We start from the raw sequence: 16262 nt of genomic DNA, 5'->3' as shown, positions 1-16262 counted from the left end.
GCGCGGCGATCGGAACACGACCTGGCCTGGAGCTGTGCCACGGCCACGGCCCAGAGAGTAGACTTCACTCTGCATCTCCCTCCGCCGGAGATGAGGGGTGAACATACATATTCACCGCACACCACGTAGCAGGAGACGAATCACAGAACTCAGAATAGGCAAACCGAGTCACCATCAGGGCGACCCGGAACACCGAAGTGACAAAAATCTACTTCTAAATCTACACTCACACGTAAGCCAGATTTTGTCTTGAAAATTTAGATGAGCAAATAGGTAGGCATAAAGTTATCTTTCGGCTCAACACAGGGGGCAAACTATATCCCAAAGTGGGCGTATTTGTCCTGGGTGGTGTTCTTACTTACGACGTCACTTGGTACCAACCCAAATACCGTTTAGTGACTGTTCACTTATCATCTGTCCTCCCAGCTCCCCCATGTAAACCTCAAGAGAGCAAGGACTTCTGTTGGCCAGTACATGCCCCGCACACTGGGGAGCAAAGAAGAAATCTTCTAGTGGACACAAGGACAGGGAAAAATACAGGTACTATAGCATGGTTACATTTGTCTGTGAGTTATCCTCTGAGACAAGACTTTATGAGTTAGGTTACTAGGAAAGCCAGGTCGGTTCTGTTCCCAAGTGGCGAAGGAAGTTTGCCGAATTCGCCAGGAGTAGAAGTTACTGGCTTTTCGGCACTCAAGAGAAAATCCAGTTTCACTGTTTAAAAAAAAAAAAAAAAAAATGTCTTTTGGGGCACCTGAGTGGCTCGGTCGCTTAAGTGTCCGACCTCAGCTCAGGTCATGATCTTGCAGTTCGTGAGTTTGAGCCCCAAGTCAGGCTCTGTGCTGACAGCTCAGAGCCTGGAACCTGCTTTGGATTCTGGGTCTCCCTCTCTCTCTGCCTTCCCTGCTCACACTCTCTCTCTCTCAAAAATAAATAAACATTAAAAGAAACTTTTAAAAAAAGTCTTTTGAAGCTGATTTCATTTAGTCTTTGCCTATATAACTGAAGAGCAATTCTGAAAAAGCAATATTATAACATGGCAAGAGACAGAAAAGAGGAAAACTGCCCCTATCACCCTGGAGAAACTTTCCATTTTTCCTTTGCCAGATGCTTTCCCTCCTTTTCAATCACTCCCCTCCTCATAAACTAATTTCCTTTTTTAAAAGATCATCCAATCTTAACACTGAACACTGTTCACCACTGGTTAGAGACTGTCCTCATTTGGTGCATTTCCATAGGGGTTTTCAAGGCAGGGATGTGCCCCCTCTTTCCACCTCTGCTGGGGCTACATTATCTCAGGATGACTTCCACTCCCTCCAAAAAACTTGTTCTGTGAGTTTAAAAAATTTTTTTTTAAATTTTTATTTATTTTTGAGAGAGAGAGAGAGAGAGAGAGAGAGGGAGGGAGAGACAGAGAGAAACAGAGTATGAGCAGGGGAGGGGCAGAGAGAGGGAGACACAGAATCCAAAGCAGGCTCCAGGCTCTGAGCTGTCAGCACAGAGCCCGACGTGGGGCTCGAACTTGGGAACTGTGAGCTCATGACCTGAGCCAAAGCCCGATGCTTAACTGAGTCACCCAAGCGCCCCACTGTGAGTTTTTTAAACTTGAGATAGACATTGCATTATAAATCATGCTGATCTGTGGTGCCTGGGTATATCAGTGGGTTAAGTGTCTGACTCTTGGTTTCAGCTCAGGTCATGATCTCATGGTTTTGTGGGTTCGAGCTCCAGTTCGGGCTCTGCACTAATGGTGTGGATTCTCTCTTTCCCTCTCTCTGCCCCTCCCCACTCGTGCTGTCTGTCAAAATAAATTAACCTAAAAAATATTTAAATCACTCTAGTCTAAAGGGTAGGTTATAATAAAAAGCCTTCTACTCAGTGCCCTGCAAGAATTCTGAAAGAAAGCTCAGTGAACTGTGTGGCAAGGAAGATGCATTGATTTCTTGGCATTTCTGCTGGAATCCTGAATCGCGGGCCTGCATGATAACAGGACTGGACTCGTGTCTAGGGCCTGTCATGTGAAATTGGAATCGTGAAGTCACAGACTCACGGCACAGAATGCCCAGCCCTAATGCAGGATTGCAGAAAACTCCCTAGGTTGGCATACAGCAATGACACGGAAATCCAAACATTAGAATTCAGCCGTCCTGAGAGTGGATGCACCAATTCCTTAATGTCGAGCTCATCTGACGTTGCTTTCAGGGCAGCTCCACATGAACCATGCCTTAATGGCTAACACGTCGAGAGTGAAGCATGCCAGAAGCTAGAGCAGTACTGGCAAGGCACACGTGTTTGGCATCTCCATTCTAAAGCCCCAAATACACACACCCCTTGGGTGGCCATGGGTGTTGACTGTGAGGCTGAAAGCCCGGTCTCTTGAGTTTTGCAATTACCTACATATGCCAGTGCGCTTAGTAACTCTGCTGCTATTTAGGAGAGACCAATTTAGCATAATCTACTTATGTGGGAGTCAACTCATGTACTGGGTTTAAAATACACAAAAGCTCCGTCAAGCGGTCAGATCGGATGGCTCAGGACTGTAACATGAGATCTTGTCTTGCACCTCTGGGTCAGTGGCTGAAGGGCTCTCTTTAGTCAAGACCCCTCCCTGCCTTATTACCGCCTGGTAGGTTTCACTCATTAGCAATAACAGCCCACTTCCCAGTTTTAAAAAGTCCACATGTGAACAACCATCAATATAGCTGCTATTAATAGTGAGCTTCCATTTTGTGCAAGGTGATAATAAAGGATGAAATGGACCTAACTTTGAACTCAGACTTGCGTCTTCTTTTTTTTGAAAAAAACTTTTAAATGTTTTATTTATTTTTGAGAGAAACAGACAGAGTGCAAGTAGGGGAGGGGCAGAGAGAGAGGGAGACACAGAATCCGAAGCAGGCTCCAGGCTCTAAACTGTCAGCACAGAGCCTGATGCGGGGCTCGAATCCACAAACTGTGAGATCATGACCTGAGCCGAAGTCGGATGCCCAACCAAGCCACCCAGACTGTCTTCTAAAGCAAAGAAAGTTTATTTAATATCACACACACACACACACACACACACACACACACACACACAGCCATGAAGATATTTCAGTGGCAATACAGGAGATTTTAAAGATGTCATGTAATTTGGTACCAATCTTAATTATTTATAACAAATTATTTAGATACCTAGACTTTGTTGTTATCAATGATGTTGATAATGGGTGCCTTAGATTTTTAAATCAGACATTATCAGGTCTGTCCTTAAAATCTGCAGGGCCCAGGGCAAGAGTACAGGTGAGGCCCACCTCCCATGTCTAGATGCTTATAATTTATCAATCAAGCTAGCAACTGTCAGGTAAGATATGTTCTATCTTCTTTATAAAATCCATTAAAAATCTTTTCATGATAGTGATATATTTTTTCACTTTTTTTGTTGTTTTACTTATTTGATGTACTGTTCTTGCAGATCTGAACTAGGTGTTTTTCTCGGTGATTACAATTCAGAACAGCAACTGGAACTGGAGACTTGTCAGCAACTCTGCAAGGGATCTATCTCCTTGATCCCTGAGGGGGTGTGGATTAGCCTCGGTCTCATAAACCCCTCCAAAGAGCTGTTCTGCATCTTACACAAAACATCGGTAAAACACAGCACATCACTGATGTATGCACCTGCTCCAGTTAATTTGAAACCTCAGTCCCTTTAGCTAGAAACCACCTGACAATGAATGTGAATAATGATGTGTGTGAGGAGCTCTGATGTAAAATGTAAAAAGTCAACTTGCTTACTGAATCCCAACTCAGGGCTTAGAAGCTTCCCCCCACCCAAAACACCAAAGCATAGGGGTACCCACACACAGTGGAACAGGTAACCTTGGTAATTAAAGAAATAAAGATCAAAACGTATTTTTTTTTAATAGCCATTATGATATAGCATGAAATAGTCATTGAGAAAGAAGCCTATGTTCACTTGGAGGGACCATCCACATTGGTGTTGTTCAAAGCCAGATGGTGAAAGTCAGAATCTCTTAGGAAACTCATGGAGATTCTGATTTTATTGGTCTGGGGCAGGACCATGTATGGCTTTTTAATGCTTCCCAGGTGCTTCTAATGTTTGGCTGTGTGGTCCATTGTACCACTTTCTGGGGACTATGTTCTACGGGTGGTCTTTAGCCAAGAAGGCGATAAATAGAGACAGGATGAAAAGTCATATAAAACATTTCAAAATGGAATAAAGGCTCTGTGTAGAACCTTTGAAATTGTAGAAAGACATTACATTTTTTATGATCACTTGTTATAAACAAATTAAGGCTTTTATACTACAAGTCTCTTCTTGAAATCCTAGAAAATAAAACCAAGGAAAAAGCCGTCCACTCCTCTGGGCTACACCAAGGAAAAGGCAAGTGAGAGAGGAACCAGGGTGTGCTGACAGGCGAGGGGGCAGGGAATGGTTCCACAGTGGGAGAAGGGCTCGGACTACCCTAGAATCTAGAGAACTCGAGTTGGAGCTATTTGTAACTCTATGGTCATAGGCAACCTAATCTCCTAGGATTTATCCCCAAGGGGTGAAGATATGCAAGAGATTTTCCCAGAAGGTGGGAGGAGTAACTGACATGTATAAGAAAAGCATGAAACCCTTCCTTCCCTGTATCTTTGACTACAAAAATTTATGTATGGGTCCCCTTAGACTGACTGCTGCCTCAAAATGAACACTGGATTATTTGCCAAATGCGCACGTGCGCACACACACACACACACACACACACTACAAGAGGGAGCAGAATGGTCAGTTCAACATCTAAACCAGCATCATCTGCTTTAGGTATAAGCAACAGAGAAGTCACTTTATAAGGCTTGTTTCCGAGTCTTAACATATGCTTAAGAATATCTCCTAACGATCAAGATGATATTAGAACAGCTCAGCAGTTCTGGGACAGGTAGGCGCGTCAAGATAAAGGACCAGAAGGTGCAGGCAAGGGCTCCCCTGAGCCTGCAGTCATTCAGGCAAGAACCCAAAAGTGAGCCTGTTTCCATGGTCTAGGAAATGAAGGAAGGGGATATATTTGGAATTTGGAAGGCAGTTTGAAAAGAAACAATTGCTGGGTTTGGCAGAAGATTAAGCATAAAGGCAATACTATGCGTTGGGCACAGGGCCATGGCGTGCTTTTAGTAATCACATTTAATCCTCTCAATAACCTTGCAAGAAGACCTATCCGTGTCTATTTTACAAGTGAGAAGACAGACGCTTAGAAATTGGACCAATCCATGGCCAAACAAGTACTAAATGGCAGCATCAGCATTTAAATGTGCGGACTAATGAACCATGAAGTATTTCTGATGTTTCTCCCATGACACTGTGGCCCAGTGGTGGCGAGGCTGTGTGGGGAAAGATCGGGAAAGGAAGACGAACAATTTCACCTTTTCTAATGAAGTTGGTGAAAGAGAAATTCAAGTTATCATGTATGTACGTATCAGGTTGGGGAAGAAGTGGGTTTGCTTAGATTTTTAAAAAATCTGTGTGTAGGTCAGCACTGTCCAACAGACATAAAACACAAGACGTGTATGTAACTTTGGGTTTGTTAGTAGCCACACTGAAAGAGTAAAAGGAAACGGGTGAAATTAATTTTAATGACATATTTAATTCAGTATATTCTCATTCCAACATGAAATCAATAATAAAAAAACTATTGAGTTGCTTTTTTTTTTTTTTTTTTTAAAGAAGACAGAAGTTTGTTGAATACACAGCAGGGGAACAGTGGGCAGGACAGCAAAGGAGAGACTGTATGCCTGTGATATTTTACTTTTTTTGGTAGGCACTAATTCTTTACAATCCAGTGCAATTGTACACTTAGAGGACATTCTGATTTGGACCAGCCACATTTCAAGTGCTCAAAGGCTGCATGTGGCTAGGGGCTGCCATATGAGATGGTGTATCCGGAGTACTGAGATCGTGGAATGCGATGCCTGTCTCAGGGTGTGGACAACGAGGGACTGAAAGTAGACTGTTAGAAATGCCCACGCAGAGGGGCCAGAGGAAGACTCTCCAAGTAAGACACCTATTCGAGGTCTCTAAAGTGGCAAATCACTGGAGAGAGGAACTGAATAAGCAGCGCCTCCAACACATTTCTACCTTCTACCCTTGCAACAGGCTAAGTGATACGGGGGAGCTTCACGGATGCCAAACCCCCGTGCGGCTTTAGTCAGTAGGAAGAGACCCCCCAGCTGCAACGAGCCTTCGAAGAAAACCTACTACTTATGTCGTGTGCACATGGGTCATTATTAACTTCCCTCCCGGATCAGAGTTTAAAAATTGTACTGAATGAAACAAAAGGCCACCAGATCAGATCAGTGAATTTTGCTACAGCTAAGGATTTGCTTTTCGGCTCATGTACGTTTTGTGGCTTGCCCCCTAGAATTAAGTGTTCATCTGAAGAGGCGTGGTGATTTTCTTTCTTTGATGTTGGTATTAGATTAGAAGGAATGGAAATAAGTATTTTTTTTTAAAAAGAAACCTTACTTCCTTATATGATATTCTTTAAAAATATAGCCATCATGTAGCATGATCTTGTAGCACCTGTCACAATGAACTTAGGGAAAGTGGGGACTCAATAATACTAATAACTGAATGATATAATCATTTCATTTAAAAATATAAAGCTTTTTGGTCATTGAATTAATGGTCATCTGTTTTTGTAAATTTTTTTTTTTAATGTTTTTTATTTATTTTTGAGACAGAGAGAAGACAGAGCATGAGCAGAGGAGGGGCAGAGAGAGAGGGAGACACAGAATCTGAAGCAGGCTCCAGGCTCTGAGCTGTCAGCACAGAGCCCGACGCGGGGCTCGAACTCACAGACTGTGAGACTGAGCTGAAGTTGGACGCTTAACCGACTGAGCCACCCAGGTGCCCCTATGGTCATCTGTTTTTTAAAAAAATCATTTCACTTTGGCTGCAGAAATTCAATCTGGAAACTGAGAGAAAATTTTATCTTTCTTCTCTACCTTTCATAGAATATCAGGTAACAGAGAAAGACTAAAAAAAGCAGAACTGTATAATGCCTGTTTGTAAACCGTGCTCCCTCTTCAGACACTTTCTATATTTATTTATCTGCCTTGATCCCTCAGAAGTCCCACTGGCCTTTTTTTTTTTTTTTTAAACAAGACTATCTTGGCTTCCTGGACTTTTGCATTGTGTTGTAAATATACTGCCCCATTGATAAGAGCCTCTCATTTTTTTTCTCTAGCTCACAAGTTGGCGCACCAAATGACCTCCTAGAAAATTCTTAAGAACTGATCAGGAAGTGTTTTAGAAAAGGACAGAAGAAAAGCCAGTAGCAATAGAAATCATCCTTCCTTTTGTTTTTTGTTTTTGTTTTTTTTTAAATTTTTTTTTCAACGTTTTTTATTTATTTTTGGGACAGAGAGAGACAGAGCATGAACGGGGGAGGGGCAGAGAGAGAGGGAGACACAGAATCGGAAACAGGCTCCAGGCTCCGAGCCATCAGCCCAGAGCCTGACGCGGGGCTCGAACTCACGGACCGCGAGATCGTGACCTGGCTGAAGTCGGACGCTTAACCGACTGCGCCATCCAGGCGCCCCCATCCTTCCTTTTGTACTACATTGAGAAACCTGAAGATCTCTGCAAGGCAAAATATCCTAGAACTCCATTCCTATGTGACATGTCTACGTGGACCTGATTAAGCTGTGGGTCGAGCCCTGACTCGGACAAGACTGACAGCCACGTCCAAGAGCAGCGTGGGTGGCCGGGGGGCCCACACGGCACCCTCGTGCTCTAGCCCCGGCCCCAGTAAGTCCACGCTGCTGTGCTGGTCAAAGGAAAAACAGTTAGATCATCAAATACATGCACTTCCGAGTGTGACTTTTCCATTTTTCGGATTACCTTGATTCGGGGTATTTGGTGAGGGTGGCCAGGCTGCTGGTGTACATGTGGCCGCCCACATCAATGTGGACGGGCGCATTGGATTTTGTGAGCTGTGCTGGAGTAGGAATGCCTTGGTTGTTCAGTGGAGATGCAGGAGATCTAGTGATCAGAGGTCTTGACATATTGGGCCGACTGTCCTACAGAGAGATAAGCAAGTTTAGACACGTTTTCGGTAGAGAGAAAGGAAACACACGCATCATAAAGAATAAGCCAGAGACTAGTGTTGACATTCTTTTGGTAATAAAATCTTGAAAAATCAGCAGGCTCTCACTCTTGTTGTAATGAATATTAGAAACACAAAGTCTGTAACAAAGAAAGGAAAACTTCCCAAGCTCGGAATCAAGGAGCCGAACTAATGTTCACTTCCAATCATCCTGAGCTCTATGACCGCCTATTTTACTAATGAATTCTCACATTTAACAACTGCTAAATGGCACATGGAGAGTTACCCTCATTCCAAATGAAAAGACAATCAACACTTAAAACAACCCATATCTAAATAAAATACATAGGCTTTATCCTTCTCTTTGGAAACTTCCCTATTGCTATGCAGTTGGGATAAATACAGATCTTTCAGCATTTGTGTTCTGCAACTATGCTCGATTTCTATTTTTTAAATCACGAAAATGAGGGTATGACTAACCTGGCCTTCAGCACACATTCTCAAAGCAACTTTGTAAACAGGCACCCCAAGTTCATCAGTCAAGAGATTAAAAAAAAAAATCAACACACACTCTACCCATTTGTTCCCTGCTTCACTCTGTACAAGACTAAAGGTCTGGGGACACTTGGAAAAGACTGTACCCTTCAGTGGTAAGTATGTGCTTATGAGCATGAGCAAGTTGCTCTTCTCTATGCCAGACTTCTTGAAGTGATCAAGCTCCCAAGGTAGAAATAGGGCAGGTGTCAATGGAGAAGCCCCACAGGCAAAGGTGCAATGTGAGCAGGGGCGCCCGGGTGGCTTGGTCAGTTAAGAAGCCTCTGACTTCGGCTCAGGTCATGATCTTGCAGTTCACGAGTTCCAGCTCCGCCATCGGGCTCTGAGCCTGGAGCCTCTTGGGATTCTGTGTCTCCCTCTCTCTCTCTGCCCCTCCCCCACTCACTTCTGTCTCTCCCTTTCTCTCAAAAATAAATAAACATTAAAAAAAAATTTTTTTTAAAGGTACAATGTGAGCCAACAGAGCAGATGGAGGACATCACACTGGGGCAGCGAGAACATGTTGAAGGAACTGTACTCTTGAGGAAATAAAATATTATATCCTTTCCATTGATACAATATAAATATTTCAAACACTATCCAAACATGGTCTATCACTCTCTTAGTGATAGGGCCCAAACCACAGACAAGTCAAGTCAGGTCTCTGGCACTCAATGAAGGGGTCAAATATTTAGAGTCTACAATTGAGGAATAAGTTAAAATAGCATTTATCCCTCAGTTCTGCAAGGCTAACGCCACAACAATACTCTCAGATTTATAATTTAGCCAGAGATTGTTTTCAAACATGCAAACAATGCGTGGCAAAGCCAGTGACAAGGCATAATAAAGGGATTTTGAAAAATGCCTTTGATGGAGATTATAAAGGGGAAGTCATCTAGTTTTTGTGCATAAAACCCAGCATGATAAAATATAAATTTGCAAAACATCATAGATTTTATGATCTGAAACAGCTTTAGGAGCTACCTGGGGCACAACTGTTAGACTACTTAGCATTAACCACATGTCTAGGCAAGACAGCAAATGCACATACTTTCTGAAACTCTGCAGCTGAGTTTCTGCACCATGAATGCGGTGGCGATTGAGCCTTTACACAAAACGCTGACCATCTGTGTTGTGCTTTTCTCCATGCTGAATTAAACAGGGCCCAGAAACAGTCCTAGGAAAAGAGCTAGTGTTTTATTTCTTAAATGGGGTGGTCGGTTCACGGGTGTTCACTCTATTATTCTTTAGATGTTCCTCTATATTTTTAATAATGCAAAAGGTATTAAAAAAAACACAAAAGGATGTTTGTAGCACACAGAGAAGAAAAATTGAAGAGGTATTGGATGGGGGGAAATACAAAGACAGACACGGTTGGTAGAAAATATAAAACAGTTAAGATTTGAGAATATTAAAAGTTGCGTTTTAGGGGCGCCTGGGTGGCTTGGTCGGTTGAGTGTCCGACTTCGGCTCAGGTCATGATCTCACGGTCTGTGAGTTCAAGCCCCGCGTCGGGCTCAGTGCTGACCGCTCAGAGCCTGGAGCCTGTTTCCGATTCTGTGTCTCCCTCTCTCTCTGCCCCTCCCCTGTTCATGCTCTCTCTCTGTCTCAAAAATAAATAAACGTTAAAAAAAAAAAAAAAAGGTTGCGTTTTAAAATTTGAGTGAGAGAGAACAAGATTTTTCCTTTCAAAACGCAATCACATAACCTCTGCTTTTGAGAGATACTTCCTACCTGGCTAAAGACACCCCCTCCCCACCCCCCCAGTACCTTCCACCCTGTTACAATTCATCCCATCATGGACTGCAGCGCCTGTAATAGGTTTTCAATTGGACACATTCTGTATCCTGCCTGAGGGTGCTCAGGCGAAAATGAACAGATTTGCAGGGTTAATACTGTAGTTAGACTGTGACCTCATTCAGCACAGCTCCAACACTGCGAGGTCTATAGAAGAAGGAGAAAAAAAATTAAAGCATAACCAATCGGTTGAAGGATTCCAGATTTCCCAGAATATATACCATTTACATTGTAAATCATGAATGTATGGATATTGCTGAATGTAAAATTAAGCCAGTGTTTCTTCAGCGGCGGGTGGGCGGGGGATTAACCCTTAAGGGCCAGGAAGGGGTTTCTGACTGCCACGCTCAGGCTCACTCTGGCAGGGCTCCCAAGTTTCAGAACTGGTCTTTCCTGAGCCCCCTGACTTACCTCCTCTGCTCTCTTTCTCCATTCTGGGAATCTTCCCTGGTCTGGGTGCGTCCCCATTAGATGACTTCTAAGGCATTAAGTGGTATTTGCTAACAGAGTAAAGGGTTTTCATTCACTGCTTTCTGTACTGGTGCAGACTGAAAGAACTTCTAAAATGCATAGGCTGGGATGGGGGCAGAGGATGTTTGGGGCTGGAAGCTCTTGGCATTTCCAGTGGATACTCCGTAGCTACTGCAGTTACTCCAGATGCTTCCTCTGACACATTCTGGCAACCCCTTCCCCTGCCAATGGCTTTCTCTTCTTTCTCTAGTCTCTGAGGCCCAGATGGGAGGCCTGTACCTGCAGCCCCCATTTCCCTTCCAGCCTCAGGACGAAGCCCATGCCCAGGGTGGCCACGCCGAGCTGGAAAGAACTGGGTTCTCACGGACATTGCTGGCACACCGAAACGACCAACTCTGAGCCCATCTCAAGACTTCCTGTTACTTGGGAAAATAAATCTCCTTCTTTTTAAAGCAAGTTTGAGCTGGGGTTTCTGATACCTATCCTGACAGAATACCCTTCCTTGACGTGGCTCCCTGTGAGGCCATCTGGCTTGGTGAGACGTCACCTGTGATGCCATGAACAGCTGCCAGATGCAGAACAGCTGCCAGATGCAGAATTTTCTACCGTATTATGACCACTTTTCAACTCCACTTCCCCATCTGCCTTTCCCTTTGATTGTTCACCCATCATCATCTCAGTTTGGATATCTCTTAGAATTATTTCCGATGAAAGGCAAACCAAAAACTTTAACCAGAAAGGGCGCAAATGCCTTGGCTGTGCCATCATCACCCTGACGAAACAGCCCAGCGTTCTGTAAGGTGCCCAGACAGAAAGCTGTCTCTGATAAACTCCCACCTGGAACGGACTCTACACCTAGGAGAGAAGAACCCTAACATTAAGCTATTTGGTTATTGGCCCTTTCTTGTGCAGCCCATTGTTCCCTCCTTCCACGATATTTACTAACCTCTCCTGAGGGCCAGGCACTCGACCAAGAAATGGATATACAACAGGGAACGTGACACACTGGTCCCTGACCTTACCGGGCTCGCCGTTTGGTGGGAGACAGAAGTCAGGAAACAAGCAACTGCTACCAAGCAGGGAAAGGCCATGTTACTGTGGCGGCTGAATCAAGGGGGCCGGTAACCTAGGCTTGGGGGCTGGGAGGAGGGATGGGGAAGGTCCCCTGGAGACAGTCTAAGCTGAAATCTGATAGATGAGAAATCAACACACAGCGAGCGGGTTGCTGGGAAGGGTTCCAAGCAGTATCGCCAAGGCCCTGAAGTAGGAGAGCACACGGTAGTTTGTAGAAATTAAAAGTATAGCATGTTGTGAGAATTCTCCCACTTACCTTTTCCCCAAGGTCTAGAGGGACAATGTAGGAAACAGAAGCTTGTAAGATGATGGCCTGAGAACCACAGAAGTAAATGACAACTTACAATGAAAAAAATAAAGAAAACCCACTACAACATCCTATGTCTGGAAAAGAGGAAAGGAAAGAGGAAGTCAGCCAACAGCCAGCTTTCTAAACAGCACTGTCCAACAGGACTTTCTACAAGAATGGAAATGTTCTAGATCTGCTCCATTTGGTAGGGTGGCCACCAGCTACATGTGGCTATTTGAGCATTTGAAGTGTGGCTAGTGGAACTAAAAAACAAAATTTTAAATGTTACTGTAATTAATTTAAACTGTAATGTACATAGCCACACATTGGTAGTGGCTGTACCACTGGATAGCACAGTAAAGGCTTACCTTGAATTTTTCTTAATATATGGAAGCCCAAATCATGACAGACCTGAACCTATCAGCCACGTTTATTTATTTTTTACAAGGTTTTTGTTTTTTTTTTTAAGATTTTACTTTTAAGTAATCTCTACACCCAACGTGGGACTTGAACTTACAAACCCCAAGATCAAGAGTTGCATGCCCTACCAACTGAGCCAGCCAGGCGCCCCACAGCCATGTTTAAATGGAGAAGCAGAGTTAGTTCAGAAGTGAATACAGACAGTTCATGACTTCACAGCACTATTTCTCCCTATTTACTGATTTTATGAAAATAAATTAATAGCCACGCAGTGAGGAAAACACATCTATGGCTCTCACAGAGCACTGGGAAAAGGCACCAGACACAAGGGCATGTCCTATATGCCCATTCACACCAAGTTATGAACCATAAAATGAATGCATGAAGACAAAGCTCAGAACACTGGCCACCTGTGGGAGTTACTGACTGGGAGGGGTAAAGAACGAGCCTTCTGGACAGTTAGACAAGTTCTAAATCTTGATCTGGGTGGTTTCACAGTTGTACGCATGTGGACACTTAAGATTTATTCATTCACTTTACTCTAAGTTCTACTTAAAAAGAAAATAAACCGAAAATAATCTTGGGAAAAACTCCAATCAAAACACCATGCTGTTCAAATACTCATCTAAATTTCTGTGAAATATTACCTTTTTTAAAAACTAAAAAGATGTTTATTATTTCCTCTCCTAGGATAAACCAAATCTGACTATGGTACTTTGACATAAAACAGCCATCTGAAATTGTATTTCAAATTCCTCTTTCCCCCATTTCTATCCCATATGCCTGGATTTTCCAGGCATGTTGATCAGCTTACCTTTAAAGTTTCCATTTCTTGGCTGCTTTCAGTCTGAGGCTTCCTTAGCTTAATCATCCACCTCACCTACCCAACAAAGCAGCAATAATTTTTTTGGTAGGAGACTCCTTCAAGGGATTTGACTTCAGGCATCTTTCAAAAGAAGCTAATGAAAAATTTGCCTTCTAAATCTAACCTAGTTGTGTGCTGTTCAAACAGGAGCCCCAGGGGCACTGCCTGGAACAAATGAGCTGAAGTTTAAACTGAAAGTTTGAATGACTGACTTTGTTAAAAATGCATGCCCCTGTCTTATGTCACGTTTCACTATCTTGGACTACACTACCTCTTTCACTGGGAAAAGAAACAGGTGTCTTAGGGATATTTCCAGAAAAGCATGTCAATAGTAAAATACTTATCTATATTATTTGATATTGTAATTCATAACATTCTATAGAGGAGTGAAGGAATTTAACACAAATCATAACTTTTCCACAAATTTCAACCTTAGTATCTCTCTCTCTCTCTCTCTCTCTCTCTCTCTCTCACACACACACACACACACACACACACACACACACACACAGAGACAGAGAGACAGAGAGAGAGAGAGACTCAAGTAGCATCTATATTACATGAAATGGAATGCCTGGAGACTGGAGTGTTCTCATGAATTCTATTTTTTGATAGCTGGCCAACCATTTAGGGTACCCAAACTGTACTCAACGTATCTTAAGCATGGATGTTGCCAGTTCCTGGGATGGAAATCTATGGTTGCCTTCAGAGTGTTATTTTAGAACTGACACAATCCTATTGGACTCATAATGACGGTTCTTGTAGAAAAACTTCAGTTTACTGATCATAGTTACTTAATGGTATAACAAGATTCTCAACCACAATGTCAACGTATTTTGTGAGAGATCTCATTTGTTTCTTCATTTATTCAAGAAATATTTATTGGGTTCCTACCACATTCAATCTCTATGGCCTCTATTGACTTTAACTAAATAGGAGAATGACCTGAGAAAAGAGAGAAAAAACTCCTATAATTTCACATGAGTTAAAAAACAGAAAAAACAAAAACAAAAACCCACCAGCACTTTAAAGTCTGTGAGTATTGTATATGTAACTTATTTAGAGGACAGTTTCTGTCAATCTCTGAAGACACCTGAGAATTAGGCCCCAAAGCCTTCTAAGCCTCCAAATTTGACATCAAATCTTCCATTCACGTTATCATAGGAGCCCCCTTCAACTTCACAGAACCTATTTACTCTTAATTCATGCATTTATAACAGATGTAGTCGTTGGTTTCCTAGCCCATAGGACAATAGCTACTTACAAAAATCATTCAAGATGACATCATCCCCCCAAAAACCCCCTAACTTAGACTGGAAAGTACACAATATACTGAAGAAAGATTCCTGTCCAAAAATAGTAAAGAAAAACATGTTTTTAAGGTAAGACAACTTTCAAAACTTTATACAGCTATAAAAGTTACCTATACAGAACACCCTACAGGCACAGGAGAAAGAGCCTTGGTTTTGGAAACTGGAGACCTGCTTTCAGCTGGCCTTACCCTTTGTGTGATCTCGGAGAAGTTTCCAAACCTATCAGACTCGTTTCCTCATCTCTAAGACAGGGCTAAATCTTCCCACCCTACAGAGAGATAAAGCCAGCATCGGGTGAGACATGTTTGTGAGGGAGTATAGTACAGGGCTTGGCATAGAGAAGGACAAAGGAAGTTTCTTTCCTTCTGCACATGAAAAATGAAATCTCACAGAGCAGTAAACCAGATGTACAGAGAAGACTTCTATGGAGCAACGGAGAAATACAGAGAACTTTAGAGATAGTTGAGGAGGGAAGATTCACAGGTGAAAAAAACAGCATTTTACAGTGATGAAAGGATTATATTGTGGGGTACAGGTAAGTGAAAAGAAAACAGGACAGAGCATAACAAGATGCTAGTTATGTGCCGTGGACAAGTGTATGAAAGGAAGTGGAGAATGAAATCAGCACAGTTATGTTCATAAAATGAAATGGCAATTGAATTGTACCGATTTTCCTTTTCGGATCAAAAATCTTAATTTCACAGATTTAAAAAAATCCCAGAAATCAAAAATAGGAGGCTTCAAAGTTGTTTCAAAATGACTAGCAACTGTGTTAAATTAATCTGCAATTGCTTCCTAATCTGAAACAGCAAAATGTTACTCTTCTTGCTGCTGGCCAAGAGGAGGGGCTCCTAATGTTTATCTATTTCAATGCACAATCTCTGCCAGATATGTGGTGCGTGCCCTCAACATGCCTTTTTGTTTTTTTCTTTTTCAAATGAAACATGTATCTGAGAAGCTCCCTTATTAGATTACTGAGCTGGGACCATGAAAAGAACAACTATTTGCCAAAATTTCTCTGCTTTTTGTTCCCCCCAGAAGGAAAGCGAACTTGAAAAAACAGAATATTTTGATAGAACTTTGCTGTGCTTATTATAGCTGGATTATTTTTTAAATTAGATTTCTTAGATATTTTTAAATGCATGTAAAACACCAGAGTATTTTAAAATACACATTACAGCTCAACTATGGATGTCACTAATTATTTTATTTTTTTAAATATTTATGTATTTTGAGAGAGAGAGAGAGAGAGAGTGTGTTCACGTGGGCAGAGAGAAGGAGAGAGAGAATCCCAAGCAGGCTCCGTGCTGTCAGCACAGAGCCCAACACGGGGCTCAATCCCAGGAACCATGAGATCATGACCTGAGCCGAAATCAAGAGTCAAGTCTCAACTGAGCCACCAAGCACCCATGAAT

At 42.6% G+C, this 16262-nt stretch overlaps 1 protein-coding gene across 1 annotated transcript in view; it reads right to left on the bottom strand.

Annotated features, from left to right (window-relative positions):
- Positions 1–16262, bottom strand: part of KCTD1 (potassium channel tetramerization domain containing 1) — a 92037-nt gene that overhangs the window by 38108 nt on the left and 37667 nt on the right. The window contains exon 2 of the mRNA XM_049620316.1: positions 7880–8058. Within this exon, the coding sequence (XP_049476273.1) occupies positions 7880–8058 (179 nt within the window). The remainder of the gene's footprint in view (positions 1–7879; positions 8059–16262) is intronic.

Source organism: Panthera uncia (genome assembly GCF_023721935.1).
Source record: "Panthera uncia isolate 11264 chromosome D3 unlocalized genomic scaffold, Puncia_PCG_1.0 HiC_scaffold_8, whole genome shotgun sequence".
Lineage (NCBI taxonomy): Eukaryota > Metazoa > Chordata > Mammalia > Carnivora > Felidae > Panthera > Panthera uncia.
Note: the sequence above shows the minus strand (reverse complement) of the source record. Positions and strands in the feature narration are given on the sequence as shown.